This window comes from Aptenodytes forsteri, unplaced genomic scaffold, assembly GCF_000699145.1.
Source record: "Aptenodytes forsteri isolate BGI_AS27 unplaced genomic scaffold, ASM69914v1 Scaffold79, whole genome shotgun sequence".
NCBI classification, from domain to species: domain Eukaryota; kingdom Metazoa; phylum Chordata; class Aves; order Sphenisciformes; family Spheniscidae; genus Aptenodytes; species Aptenodytes forsteri.
Window position 1 is genome coordinate 4,723,514 of NW_008794776.1, and position 15,462 is coordinate 4,738,975.

Genomic DNA, 15,462 nt, shown 5'->3' on the forward strand with positions numbered 1-15,462 from the left:
GCTGCTCTAAATAATGTGCCTACACAGCAGTTGGGAGGCAAAAATTTACGGACCAAGATGGTTGGCTTTTGTTTAATATATTTAATTGGCATTTGGTGTGCTGTGTAATTTGTCCCTGGCTGTCCTAACAATATTTGGCCAGACTTAAGTCTTTTTGCTCTCTCACACCCAAATTACTGTAATTTCTCAGAAGAGCATATAGTTTTATATTTATTGTACAGTTGCATTTTTGTGGCTGTCTTACAATATCATTTTCTGCCTCCTGTGTAAATCTTCAGGTTAACATCCCTGGTGCCTGCTGGAAGTAATGGTCTGCATCATTTCAGGTGCTTGGTAAACAGTCAAGAGTAAACTGTTTGGCAGTTCCTCTACTATTGCTAAATGGAAAATCAGTTTCACTGCTTTTTAATGCTTTAATTCACTATTAGCTTAAGAAGATTTTATTTCAGAAATGGAGAGATCGGCGTTAGTAACTGTGCTATAATTGCAGTCACAATGGTACGTATTCACCCCTTCTCAGAGCACAAGTGATTCCATGGCTAAAATCTGCTATGCGAGGAAGGACAATTAAAAGGAGTTACTTAAATAAACAGTTTGTACTGAAGGCTTTGACTCCCCACACCCACCCACACTGCCCACTGTTTGGAAATACTTGAGGAAAACACCACTCCCTGAGCAGGAACTCAAGTGTGGCTGGGGCTTTGTTTTGATTCGTTCCAGTTGTGTTTTGCCACTTGGAGTGAAGTTGTCACGGGCTTGTCGACCAAGTGAAAGGCTCACAGTTACTTCCCCATTTTTATTTTTCTCCAAGGCGCCAGCTATTGCACTCTACCTGAAGATTAGATCATTCCTCAGGAGTGGAAGAGAACAGCGTTAGAACTGCTAATACAACTTCTCAGGCCAGTACGTGTGCTGACTTCAGTTGCCATCTCCAAGAAAGGTTAAAGTGCCCCTATTTGAGGTGCACTTAATCATATGTTAAAATTGCCAGAAAAGGTGTAGTTATCTTCTGAGCTATATAAACGCCAAACTGAAATGAAGCGTGGAAAAGTGAAATGCACTTTGTCTTTTTCTTAAGGAAATTACAAGTGCCATGCCTTTTTGAAAGGGAGTGGATGAAGGATATAATGAAGGGCATGTGGGAGGTGCAGTTGCAATTCCTCATGCCCTCTCGAAGGTGTGTTGCACTTGTTTCCCAAGTGAGCACTACTATGTACTTATAGAAATCCTGATTTTCAGAGGAACAGTTGTTGTTGCAGCTGTATGCAAAATAATGAATTTGAAAGCAACAAGTGAGGAAAAGGAAAGTGGGTTAATAATACAGCAATTCACATGTTCTCTCCCTTGGGGAATGTTGTCCTTGTTCATGCTGGAAGGCCACCTTTTTTCCTGAAATAAAATTGGAAAATCGGAGGTGACCATCCCCAAAGGCCACACAAAGGCCATAGAGGAACTGATGTTAGACGAGACAGAGGAAGCTTTCATAAAGCTGTGCTGTATTGAGCTGTGGAATGATTGAACAGGCTCAAGGGGGTTAGAAACCCAATAAAGCTGCTGGGTTAGGCTGCAGGGGACAGACCCACAATGAGCAGAAGGTTAGATAGTCTGAACTGTTGTCTTCAATGTCTGATCTCAGCTTATGCTGAATGAGCTTATTATTTAGATGCTCATAATGAATTAGATAAACAGTGAAATAATTAACAGAGTAGGCACTTAAATGGTTATTGCATGTTTTAGAGCTGACTTTATTTAGATGAATGAGGTGGTTCATTCTACCATTAGCTGTGCCCTAGCAGAGGATTTTTTTCCCCTTTCTTTTTAATTAATAAACACCACAAACAGAAAATGCAGTGTGGCTTTCACTGGAAAAATAGCACAATGGTCTGCTTCCTTTAGAGAGGGAACATCAGAGACTCTAAGTGACTCACGTGCAACTTCTGAAAATACTTTCTTGGTTTTCTTAAATGTCAAAAAATTCTCAGGTTCTTTGATACAGTAATAGAGATCATCAATTCATCAAATGTTGATATTTGGCTTACTGTCTAATCCAATTATGTCTGTAACGCAGTATTCCAGGTACTGTTAGAATACATGTGGAAGTCGGTCAATGTTTTTGCCGTTCTCTGAGCTGCTGTTTCTTTTCCCTCAACTAGTTTTTAGGCCTGAGCCATCAGTCAGCAGAGTTGCTTACACTAGAATGCTCATGGATTCTTCTTGTAACCCCTGGTCAGCTGTAGGACTCCAGATACTTCAAACCTGGTGACTGGACCCTAAACTGGAGATCTTTCACGCTGGGACTTCTGGCAATATTCTGATGTCTTTTCCTGATCAGTGTATGTTGGCTTAACCGAACCTAATAGTCTCTTTATATGTTACATGGCTTTTACGATTCTTATTCGGTACAGATAATTTAACAAGACTTGCCAAGCTGTTTGCTTTAGCTTTCATTCTTTTACACACACCACATGTAGCCCACTGCCTCTCCCAATGAAAAAGAATAGCAGTTACCAGTGGTGTAAACCCCTGACCTCAATTCTGCAGGTTTTCTCTTTATCTGTTGCAGTACAGCGTCCTCTCTGTGCAAGAGTCATGTATTTTGTGAGAAAATGCAAGGGGATTCAGATTATTGCAAAAGCTGACCGAGTTTCTGATACTTTAAGGTATGTCACAGATGCGATCTTTCCCCTCTTTTCTTTTTTTGAAGAACAAAGGGGAAAAGACTTAAGAAGCTGACTGTGACTGCACAGACCAGTACTGGGAGTGGATGCTGCTGTATGTACTATATGCGTGGTTTGGTTTTCTTTTTAAAGGTGTCACCAGAGAGACAAAACGCAGCTGTCATGCTGAAGCCTATCTTGGGAGAATGTTATTAGTAAATCCTTAGCTGTGAATTGTTCTTCAGCAATGTTGAATCAGATCAATCAAGGCAATTTTATTTCCGTCGTCTTTTGCACGCTACGTGTGCATCTTCATCTGGCCTTTCCTTACTAAAACAGTCCAGCCATTTGGTACTTTGCATTCCCTAGTCATCCACCTATTTTTTCCCAAGACTGTTACCTCCCACTGTTCCCAGAACATCTCGGAGATCTGGAATGGTAACTGGATGGGAGAAACACTTCTGTCATTTGTCGTCGTGGATTGCTCCATCAGGAGGCAAGTTTCAGGCAGGAAACAAAGCATTTAAGCACACTCCATAAAGCTGCTTCTTGATTATTTTTTTTTTCTTTGTACTTTGATATTTTGTGTGTTCTATATATCAAATTGTCAAAGATTATACCATATATTCTTCCGAATTCCTATTGCAAGCCTTTATACCAAGGAAAAAATCCTGTGAATTTGGACAAAGACAGATGTGTTAGGATAGCTGTGCTGATCTGTGTAGTCTATTCCGGTGTAAATTTTATACATTACAGTTGTCCTTGCATGGATTTTATTGTTATTAAAAGTGACTTCACTCCAGAGTAATTGCTCTGCTTTACCAGTGGTTTAATTTTATTTCAAAAGAGCATTGTTCTTCCTTCAGGACAGAGTATTTGTATCAAGAGTTACTCTGAGAAGCTATAGCTGTACCTTTCCTGCAGTCAGCATCCAGGTAATGTACAACTACAAAAGGCATCAAGAGCTTATCTGACGACCTGTACTGTCAAAGCAAAAGTTGGAGTCAGAAACTTTGAGAGTTTTTGGGTATATTTATATCTTGCAAGAAGTCACTAGTGCTTTTTGTCTGGGGAGATCTTTGCAGGAAGTTCCTTTTAACTCTGTCTTGAAAAACGTGAACAGTATTTTCCTTTTCAAGGGCAGAGAGACTGATAGGTGGGATAAATCTAAATCAAATGGCTTGGTTCCACTGACTGCACAAACCATGGATTTATAGATAAATGAAAATGTAGCTGTGACTTTTTCCCTTTTCACTAATCCCTAATTGGTATTTCCCCCCCTCCCTTCGTCAGATGCTTTCATGTTCCGCCAGTTGAGGTGCGTTAGCTTCTCGTGGCCTGCTTGAGTTAGCTCTTCTGAAATACCTTTAGAGCAAGAGCTGTCTGTAAGGGTCTGAACTGGCGCTTGATGAAGTGAGTGTGTCACTTCTGTTGTTGGTTGCCCTTGGGCTATGTTTAGCCATTCCTCAGAGCTGCACTGCAGGCATGAAAGAACGAATATGACATCTTTCAAAGGACTGGGTGGCGAGTCACGGTGGATGTAATCTTTCACCACCAACTGAATTGTCTCTGCATGCAGAGCCTCCTTCAGCATGGACCTCATAAGGCCTCGCTTGCTCCTCAGTGTCTGTGCTCCTAGGGGTGAAGCCAAATCACATCTTCGCATCTCACCTAGTCTGATTTATATAAAACCCAGTTAAAATAATGTTTGCAAATTAATCCACTGTATAATGGTTACCTCGTATGACAGGAGACAAGATTTGACCTGGCATGCAGTTTGTGTACTTGAAATCGTTTCTTCTAATCCATGGGTTTTGATTAAAACCTTTGAATCCCCAGCTATTGTGTCGAGACTGAAAAATACTGCAATTTTTTAGTATCTCTAGCTGGATTTTACATGATGTTTCTGTTCTTTTTTCTTCAAAGAAGGCAATGAAGAAACAGAGGAAAGCCCAAGAGCTGTCTGTATTTGATTTGCTTGGAAATTAATCATTTATGTCTTCCAGGTGGACAGCAAATGTGTTATGAAGTCTTCCATATCTGCATGCAGGGTAGTGAACCAAAACGAAGTGAAGTGCATGGAAAAGATACCCTCAAGCCTGAATCCTTGAGGAGCAAATAGGTGCCTCTAGGAACAGCTCAGTCTGTATGCAGGGGGGTTGCTGAGGTTATATTGACATGATGTTGTGGGTACTGTGGTTACTCCTTCTTGAAATCCTTTGTGTAGACTTATGCTGTATCAGAGTGGCTCGAAACTGAACATTTATCATTTTTGTTGTTGTATGCTTTTTACTAGTTGTCTGGAAGAGAAATACCTCCTCCTAAATGAAATGTCAAAGGATTTAATCATTGGATGGGGCAGATATTCTGAATTAAAGAGGAGCAGCTCATAGCTTTGAGAGGGATTTGTCATCTCTCAGAAAGATGAAATGCTGTACCTAGTTCCATGTGGCACGTTGCAAATCTTTCAGAAACAACTCTCCCAGACAGGAGGAGTCTTCCCACCTTTTTTATTTGCTGCATTCCTAGCCACTGCATTGTGTGCTAATGTTTTACACTGATCACTTCAAAAGTCTTGTTTGTCATATGCCCAGTATAAAATGAAAATATGTTTGCCAGACAAGTAGCGTAGAGCCTGCTGACTGTCACTTGCAGCCTGCTTCACAGCAAATGTTATTCTCTGAAGGTAGCTTTAATTTTTGTTCTAGTTATTATGTACTTGTAAAGAAATTATTATTAGCAAGGCCTCTGATTTAGGAATGCGATTTTTAAGCCTCTCTACAGCCCCTTCTGTTTCTTACCAGCGTGACCTGGTGGCAACTTCCTCTGTAGGAAGCTAGTTTTGAGTGCATTACAATCACACCTGTGCATATTGATAAATGTTTCTTGTGTGTCGTGCTTTAACCGTTTCCTGCAGCCGAATTGTCTTGTTGAAGTTCTACAGCTAAGCTGTTTTCAACTTCCTTTTCTTGAGGTCTTAAGTATGGTATTACAGCTGCATCCAAGACCTTTCTGATGTTGCGAGAGCAGTTTCTGTCTAAACAATGGTCAAATGTCTGGTCCTTGGGCCTGTTCAGCTTGCAGTAGACAGTGTGGTGGTGTAGTGGTGTTACAGTAGTAAAACCTTGGAACGCAGTATTTTAATTCAGCTGGGACAGAGCTTTTCTTCTAGAGATGTTGACTTTAGAATATTTCTGAAAGGGACCCGGGGCAGCTAGCTTCATCTGTGTCATGGATGCTATTGCTGCAGTCTGAGTTCCGCACTGGGTGTGGTAATTATAGTTGTTGGTGTTCAAGTTTCTGAATTGGACTAAGTGGGTATTGCGTACGTGAGGGAATGCTGAAATTGGAGACCTGGACTGAATAAACATCAAAGACCTTTGAATCTGTTGAGTCTGCCGTAATGGGTGCTTGTCATCCCTTAATCTGACAAAGGGTTTTGCTGGCCTGTGCGCTGTGTAGGTGCATCCAGGGGGTTTGGGAGAGGTGGCATCGCAGTGGAGGAGGAACGTCTTGGTGAGTAATCTGTCCTCATGGATGAGAATGCACAACCTGTGCTAGCGCGTGTTTACAAGAGGAGATGGTCGTAGGACTGCTCTCCCTCCTCTGCTACTACAGCCTGAGCTTACACAGACAGGCTGGTGAAGGATGACTGCAATACCAGGAATGACCGGAGTCGTGGACCCTGCCAGCTGACAGCTGACGTGTGATGAATAAAGTCTCTCAATGAGATGGATAACATTGGCAAAATGATGTCACTGTACAGACTTGTGCCAGGTGTAGTCAGAATCCAAAAATACTTCTCTGGCGCTGATGAAAGGGAGTAGGAGAAGAGGATATGGTGGACATAAAGATTAGTTTGGTAGTAGTGGCACCAGCTACTGGGAATAGATTGGTGTAAGGAGTGTAGTGGTAAGTGTGTGAAAGGAACACCAGGGTTACTGCAGGTAATGGGCCGGTAGATGAGCCAATGGCCTCAAATCAGCATCTTCCTTCTGTTTTTCTGCTATATGCCACACTTGTGTTTGAAGTAAGAGCATGTGTTGGCTTTTTTTCTTTTAAGTGATTATGGGTTGGAGATTTTAGATGCATTTTCCGTGACTTCTACGTAGATGGACACACTTTGAATTTGGTGAAAAGAAAAATGTAAATCAGTGTTTTGGATTGACTTGAAGTGTCCTGATGAACTTCCTGGGTAGTCACCATATCTGACACCTTCCAGTCATATCGATAGGGCTGCAGTCTTAGAAGCACAGCAGAGCATATGGGGAACCAACTAATTCAGTAGATATTAATTAATAAACACTTTTCCTCTGGGGAAAACCTTTTAGCACATCAGCTGTTTGGCCTAAGATTGCATGCATGCATGAGTGGATAGTGAATATGCTTTCCTGAATTGTTACTTGTTTTTTCTCTTGATAGGCTAGGGACTGCCTCCTCTAGACTACTGCTGCCAGGCTTTTAGAAAAGCAGACTGCAGTTAATGTATAAGCTGTGTCTCAGCCACCAGCGTTCTCACATATAACTGATGTCAACACATGCCGGTTTTCACCATTGCCCTGTGGACTGCTTAGCTGAGCCTGGCCAGCTCCCGGCAGTCTATGTTCTCTTTGTTTTTAGAAGCACACTTCATCAGTGGTGTGCATGTGGAATTACCAGCTCTGAATGTAGCTATTTTATGTATTGAAGCATATACATACACTTGCGAAAAAGAGCTGCTGCATGAATGGGTAGTGTATTGTCGGTGCCTTCCTCTTAATATGAAACAGCTTTGTTTGCATTTGTATGTGGTACTGCACAGACTTGAGCATTGTAGGCTGAGTAGTTAATAGGCACTGCGGGGCAATTCTGCTGAATTACAAGCGTCCATTTAATTTACTTTCTTTTAGAAAAACGTCCAGTGGTCTGTCATCAAGATCATATAGCTCCAAGAGAGAACAGTAAACTAATGCTTGTGGTGTTGTATGGTGATTGACGGTGAAGATCTTAAAATCTCTTGACCTGGTCCTGACAACTAATAAGTTCTCTTGTGAAACTTTTTTAGTAGTTACAAGACATAAATGGTTCACAAAAGCTATTTGCTACTGACCATTTGAACTTGCTTGACTGCTGAAACTGCAAAATGCTGCTTAATGCTGTAAGCAATGGATTTCACTGACGATTTCTTCTGCTGTGGTGTTGCTGCAGGTGTGAAGGTAATGTTCTTGAAGCAATTTGCTCAGTGATTTTGTTCTGAAGATTTTTTTTAACTGTGTAAAATTCCATTAGACTAATTATATGGATTTATATTGGTATTTGCTTACTTCCTGCTGAGTATAAAGATGGAAACCTATTATTGGAATGCAAATAGCCTATGATAGAAAATCACCTTCATTGCAAAATATGGCAGTGCTTCAGAACTGGCAGTGTGCTGAGATGTGACCTTACTGGTCGAGGATTGAACCAGAAATGCTTAAGTTAGTCTCCCTTTATGGTTTCTCGGGTTCTTCTCATTACATGAAATACTCTCCGTTAAAAAACAGTCTTATTTCTTGTGGTATGTGTGCAACTATGTGAAAAAGAGGAGAAATTTCTTCATAAAGGTCTGCAAAGAATACAGAGGCTTATCTGATGATCTCTCTTTGTCTTGGAGAAGTTATGGGTATAAAATGCTTTTATGATGACAAAGTAATTTTATCAATTATGTCTTTTAAAAAGCAGTAAAATTTCCAAAAGATTTGAAATTTAAATATCCTATTTGAGCTTCACGGAAGAAATAGTGAAGTGCCTCTTCAGTGCTTGTTTACTGTATGTATTTATATGGCTTTTGCTGTCAGTTTTTCTTTGGGAATTTTCAAAACATCATTAGTACAGGACAACTTGACCTTCTCTTGCCAATAAAATTAATTGTGAATCTGACTGTCTTCCTGTATTGTAAATGACTGGCAGAATGAATGGAGGCGGTAGGGCTGGACACAAATACTGTATGAAGAGGTATATTTCCCAGTAGTAGCCTTGTATTGCGCCTTCCCCAGCGTACCTTCTGAAGTCGTGCCACTTTGATACAATCACGGCTGCTCACGGTGGGTCGGAGAAAGTAGAGAGCTCCGAGTTTAAATGTCTCATCTTCTAAAGAGCAGCAGGTATTTGGGTTAGAGAAGGACTTACTTGAGCAGCTTGTCAAGAAGTTTGATATTTTTGAAATTAATTAGTTGAGAATAAAGCATCTTTTATTAATGTTTTAATATCTGTGGTCATGTATAAATTAGTATGATAGAACAGCTGCCACATGCCCTGTTTCCCTTTCTCAAGGAAAAACTCTCTGAATGCACCTATAAATAGTGAATTGTAAATAAATAAGAAATCATTTGGTTATTTCAGAACATGATTCAATGCTCTAAGCAGTGCTGAGCAGTATTCAGTCACTTCTGGGTTGTTTATGTGCTTTTTACTTTTTAACAAAGGACCCTGGTTTTCATTAGTACAATTTATATTTGATGTCTTTATTGGTATAGTCAAATATCACCTATCAAAATGTCACCGGTCTTTTTCAGACACATGCATAACCTTTTCTACTTAGTACTTGCAGCCTATATCCTTAGCAGGGAAAATTATTAATCCCTGATGAGCGCAACTGAAATGATGCATGAAGTCAGCAGGAATCTTTCTACCCAGTGAGCTGGCGGGGCATGTTTATAAGCCAGCAAACTGCAGTGCCTTGCAAAGTATTACGGATCCAAAAGCACAATGAATTATGTCTACAAGGTTTACAAAGCTAGGATTAAGAATAGCTGTAACGTCTGCTGCTGAGGGTATACAGAGCACATTATCTGGTGTATTTTCTGGGTTTCCAAACACATTTTAGATGTATACTAAGAGCCTGTTGTTATATGTTGGGTGGCTTTTGTTACGTGAATGATACGTTTATCCTTAGGTTTCCTTTAATTTTCTAAATGGAGGTGTGTACTCAGTTTAAACTTCTTGGCAAAAATGTTTTTCTGGTTTATTTTCTGTGATCACAGTTGCTGATGATGCCTTATTCAGAAGTTGATTTAATCTCCACATGTGTGAACTGATAAATGGTGGAAAGCTGTAAATGCTGATGTGTTTGGTCACTGTTGACATGGATAATTGAATTAAGTGTAGAATCAGGGTAGTTTTCCGCCTGTGGTGTGTCAAGTGTTCATTGGTGTTTGACAGAATTTGCTGTTCAGGATGGGTATCTGTCTTCCACCCAGATAGCTAGATTGTTACATTTGCTCCTCCTGACGTGCTAACCATCATCCCTTGTAAGCAAGATTTACTAATTTGGCTCCCTCTCCGTGTTGTGCGGTTCTTGCGCTTCCCCAGTATTTGTGGCTCAGGGCAGCGCTCCTGAGCTCGTGCGTCAGACGCAGTGAGCCAGCCTGCTGGGAGGCTGAGGATGGTGGGGCTGGCCCACGAGCTTTTGGTGTGGGAGATGGCTCGTGATACGTCCGGAGTTGTGCTCTCCGGGAGGGTCTCAAAAAGACCCTTTCTGTCCTTTCCTAAATGAATTGCTCACACGCCGGTGTGGAACAGTTCAGGCACAATCAGTTCATCCTGAATGTATACAGAAGTATCGCTAAGTCACAAGCAAGGCATTGTACTGTTGCTTGTGAGTGTTTGCTTGTGTAAAATTGAATGCTGGACTTGGGTTCAGGTTTCTCGTATTTTATAATCTCCCTGTCAGTAAGTACTAGTACAAGATACTCATCTAATGAGAGCTTAGCAACAAAAGCATAGTCTAGGCAATCCACATAAAAAGCCAAAGAATGACATTGTGTTGTTTGGAAAGCCTTAAAAAAGAATCTTAATATACTGCCATGTCTGGAGAGAGCTACTATTCATCAAAAGATTTATATGGTGAACTAAAGCAGCGTTAAAATGATGAAATTAAAGACTGAAATATTTCTCTCGTACTTCTCCCCTCCTCCCCTTTTCCTACCACTTTTTTTTCATGTGAAAGCCAAATCAGTGGCTTTCACATGACACTCTTCCCACTTACGGATTCTGTCTTTTCTCATTTTTTCCTGTTCTCCCCTGCCCTTTCCCTGCCATGCTTTATTGTTTTGTGTTTCCCTTCCCTGGATAGACTTGTGCATTTTGTAATGCTTTTCTCCTCTGCCCATCTTTTCCTGGTGTGCTTCTGGCTCGCAGCATTGCTTTTGCAACTTTTTGCCAAACTTACTCTCTTCCATGCTTATTGTTTTGTCTGTTAATAACTATTGTACTCCCTGATTTAACAAGTCAAGCTGTGGAATGTTCTGGATTTCTGTCAGACTGTTCTTGAGGATGTCCTCATTTGTTAAGAATATCATTATGAATGATGGGTTAGTCCAGATCAGCAAACCTGACTCATGGGTTCAGCAGCACCTTTTTGGAGATATTTTTGTGCTGCTGGGGACTCTGGGAAGGGATTGAAAGATACCATTCTCCCCTTAGAAACAGGGTAAACCCAAAAGCTGAAAACCAAAGGAGAATGAACCCTGCTGGTGTGTATTTCTAAGGACATTCCCAGTGCTGTGCTAAGGGTGAGCCCTGGGGGCAGGAACAGTGTTTATGGCAGGGTGTTCATCACTGGCGGTGGGCTCGCTGCTGCTAAATTTGTACTGATTGAGTCTGTCCAACTGTTTAAAAAAAGGTGGGTGGGATGACGGGCTGTTTATTCTTTGATTCTGTGTGAAGAGTTGGAAGAAAAATAAAACAACTTCATTTGAACTCTGAGAAAGACAGCTGTGTGTATAGATGATACAAGGACTGCTAATGCTTTACGGAGAACTTTGTTCCTCTAATGCACTTACGGGAGTTTCACTGTAAGAACCAGTTTATTTCTGCCAAAATTTTAGTAGCGGAGGTGGGTCTTATGGAAGCAGTTCCTTTTTGTATAAAGGAGAGAAGGCAAGGCTGGGTATCTGGGTGCCACATATCCTGCACAATCCTAAATAACAAAGGGAGTCTAACACAGGAGCCTGGTTTGCATGAAAGCGAGGTAGTCACTGCTGCCAGCGTGTACATAGGGAATTAGGCACTTTGAAGAGTTCTGGCCAGGGTGTGAGCAAGCTGGCTAGAAGTTTACTAACACACCATATCCTATTTGCAGCCTCAGCTTGGCAGGGCTCCTCTGGAAAAATTAAAGATTCCCTTTCCTGGCATAAAACCACAACAAGGAGTGGGAGTGAAACACGGTTGTCCTGTCCCTGGGTTGCAACAGCAATCTTGCAGCTTGTCTTGCCAACTGTAGGGAAGTACAGTATTCAGAGCACGAATCTAGTTTTCTGACTGATGCTCATTAATAGCAAGTCCTTAATTTCATCCTGCATGATCTCTTGTTATCTGTGTGTGTTTAATTGAGAAATGGCTCTCTGAAAAGCCCTCTGAGAACCCGTTTGAAAGTGACTTAGATTGCTGGCTCTGGGGCTGTGTCTCCTCTTAATCGTTATCATATTTGAATTCCATTGTGAAGTGCCAAACAAAAGCACATCAGAAATAATAATAAAAAAGATACTATGTAAATAATTGGATGGTTGGCAAATGTGATTGGATGTTACAATTCAAATGCTTTAATCCAGAAGTGCTGACTGTATACACAGTGCCGATAAGAGTGGTCACAGAAAGATGCATATTTCCAGCAAGCATGTGGAACACTTAGCCAGAGCTGATGTAAAATGAAAAAAAGCCAAACACGTTTAACTAAGAAATTAAGAGCTATTTTACTTTACTAGTGAAGATATTTACCTCTGGGCAAGTGACTTCCACCTTAGCTTAAATGACTTTTCCTTTCTGAGATTCATGCTCATCATGTAGTAATAGCAGTCTTTGGTAAATGGCCTGACTGTCAATATTTAGCATTCTTATTATACGCTGAATGGACGCAGTGGTTTCCCATTAATTTTCTACGTGACAGTACCTGGATAAATGGTCCTCATCTCTTCTTTTTTCCCCTTTCCTTCAGTCACTGGTTCCTACTATTACACAGCCATCTCAGTTATGCTGGCACAGCAGGTTTTGGGAGCTGTGCTGTAGGATACCAGAGGTTGGGGGATGGGACAGACAGTCATTCCGTGGTGATGGTGGTTTCTCAGTTGAGTTGACACAATGCTCTGGTTTGCAGCTTGGCCTTACTTGAAGTACTGCTGGCCCGGCTGAGAAGGGGATTCACCATCATTCACTGGTGGGAGGAGAGGGAACTCCTTAAGCCAAAACCATTGCTGAACAGGGAACCTTCATTAGCCCCTTCCCTGGCTGACAAAAATCTCTTTATTGCATTTAAGTATACTTAGCTGGGGGGAGTCCTTCACAAGCTTTAAATAATTTGTTCTTAGAATGAAAAACCTTCAGAGCGGTGTAGCAGTCAAGTAGGAGTAGTTGTGTGCATGCACATAAGCACCTCTCCATTATCAGGCTTCTGATTAAATAGGAACATATTTCTTAGAAATAAATAGGTTAACCTGTTAAGTGGTTAGCAAAATTTTATCATTAAGTTTTTCTTACTTGCACCGCTCACGCTTGCTGTCTAAAAATTAAAACAAAATGTGCGTGTGTGTCTTGTCAGCCCTTGGCTTCCTGACATTGGGGCTAGTTAGACCTTTATGTGTGAGGCTGAAGGGTTCTCTAGCAACTTTCCATTACACCTTTAGGCACTTGAACTGTAATCAAATCACCCTTTGACCTTCTCTTTGAGGAGAATAGCTTGGACCTTAGGGCTGGATGAGAGACCTTTCTGATCCTTCTCTTCGGCTGTTCTGTTACACTGCAGTGGGCTCACAGCACAGCTATCTGCATCCCTCCACAGCTGTGGATATGAGAGCTGAACAGGTTGTCCCAGTAGTGACCATGCGGATGCCAAACAGAGATGATGAAATGTTCTTACTCAGCATTTTCCCTAGTATCCAAGTGCTCTCTCTCATCTTTTTTTTTTTTTTCCTTCTCTTTCTACTGTTTATTGCTAGTTTAACGCTGGCTTAGCCAAGTCTACCTGCTGTGTTTCCAGTCTGTGTGAGGACTGTCCATGTACAAGTAAGGGTGGTAAGCTCAGTCTTACGAAATAAACAGATAATGTGTGAAGTAAACGGACTTTTGGAAAAAAAAGCCATTGGTGAACTCACTTGGGTATTTGAAATAGCACAGTAACTGCATTGCACTTGGGAAAATTGTCTTTCTGCTGGAATCTCTTCCATTTGGAAGATTTACAGCAGATGGAGCGGCTTCTGGCTTTGTTGGCTTGTTTGTGTCTTTTGGTGTTCAAATGGACTTGTAGTTATCCAGAGACCTCCTGCACAGTTTCTTTCCTGCTGTCACATTTTTGCTCTCTAATATTGAGAGCCGGGCTGCTGTTAGAGGCCATTCACACGTTTCCTGCTATGTTTTGTTTAGACGGTGGCTTTTGGTGTGGGGCTGGGAGGGAAGAGGGCGAGATGCAGAGGGAAGAAGTAGAATGTGATTTAGCATGGGTAATCTCTTGGGGAGCTGTTTGGACTGAAGCAGTCCTGCTGTCTTGGTGCCAAGCAAACCTGCTTTGGTGCTTTATAGTGGGAGACATTGGCAAGCACATTTCTTATGAGACAGGTGATTAGATTTATTGTCAGTCACTTTGTATTCCCTAGAATGAGCAATAATTTATTTAAGAAACAGTTTTCTTGGAATGCAGTCTTAAAAATTCATCAGTAGTCCATTTGTTCTGTCTCCCTCAAGATTATAAAAGCTTTTTTTTTTTTGCTTTTTGTGTTGTGGTGGTGTGTTTTGCCACAAAAAGCATTTTTGTTGCGTAGTTCAGATCTACAGGGCAAGATTGTGGGTGGGTGAGGAGATTAGTTAAATTTAACACTGATCTGATATGGCTGCTAGGACACCCAAATAATGTTCCAGTCTTGGTTGTAATTCAAAGAATGCAGAGATGGTTTACATCTGCCTTGAAGTTAAAAAGCAATTCTCTAAGGTAGTTTCGTAGCAGTGCAAGTAGGCGTGCATGTGTTAGCCTAGAACTGACAGGCTGGGTCTGGCAGATTTTGGTTTAACGCAGTAGTGGTGTGTTTGAGTGGCTGGGGTAGAATCTGGGACACTTGCTGCTGTACTCTGCCAAACTGATGGTTCTTTTTTTTTTTGTTCTAGATGAAGGACCTAGCTTGTACTTCTGAATCCTATGTGCATGTAAGTTTGTGGACTTGATATCTAGTAATACATGTGTCAGTTTAATTTATGACCCAAACTCTGTGGGGCCAAGAAGTGAAAGCTGAATGCCTGTCTTGCAGAAAGGAATGTACAAATGAGTCATCCCACACCACCCTTAATGCCAGCATTGTAGAGGCAGCAGGTGGAGATGAAGGAAAAAGCTTGCTGGAAAATTGTAATCCATGATGTAACCTCATCCCACTAAAAATCTCCTTAATTTAGCCTTGGTTAGTTCATCTGAAAGACTCCAGAGAGGAAGCAAGTCAGATCTGTTCTGGGTTTGGTCAAAGATTGGGCATGCAGATTTGCATTGTGTTTGTCTTTGGGAGGTAGTTTGGCAAATCCCACTGAACTTTCTGTACAAATCTTGGTGAGAAACAGTCATTTCCTGCTCATTTATTATGGTTTCCTAGTGAGCAAACTTTCCAAATAAACACTAGCCATGCTGTTGACAGCTAAGAGAAATAGGGCTAGCCCTAACACTGTGTGTGCCAGGTGTTCTTTGGGATTTTTGCCTTTATCATTTTCATATTAAAAATAATGGTTTATGCTTCTGTTTTACTACTTGATCTTGCTGAACCACTGGGGGAGAAAAAGGGCTTGTGACTAAGGGACTGAATGATGAATTGTGATACCC

The 15,462-nt window shown here is 41.2% G+C and overlaps 1 protein-coding gene across 1 annotated transcript in view; it reads left to right on the top strand.

Annotated features, from left to right (window-relative positions):
• The window catches only part of ARVCF (armadillo repeat gene deleted in velocardiofacial syndrome), a 150,407-nt gene that overhangs the window by 28,170 nt on the left and 106,775 nt on the right, over positions 1-15,462 (top strand). Inside the window, exon 2 of the mRNA XM_019470783.1 lies at positions 14,766-14,804. Coding sequence (XP_019326328.1) covers positions 14,766-14,804 — 39 coding nt within the window. The remainder of the gene's footprint in view (positions 1-14,765; positions 14,805-15,462) is intronic.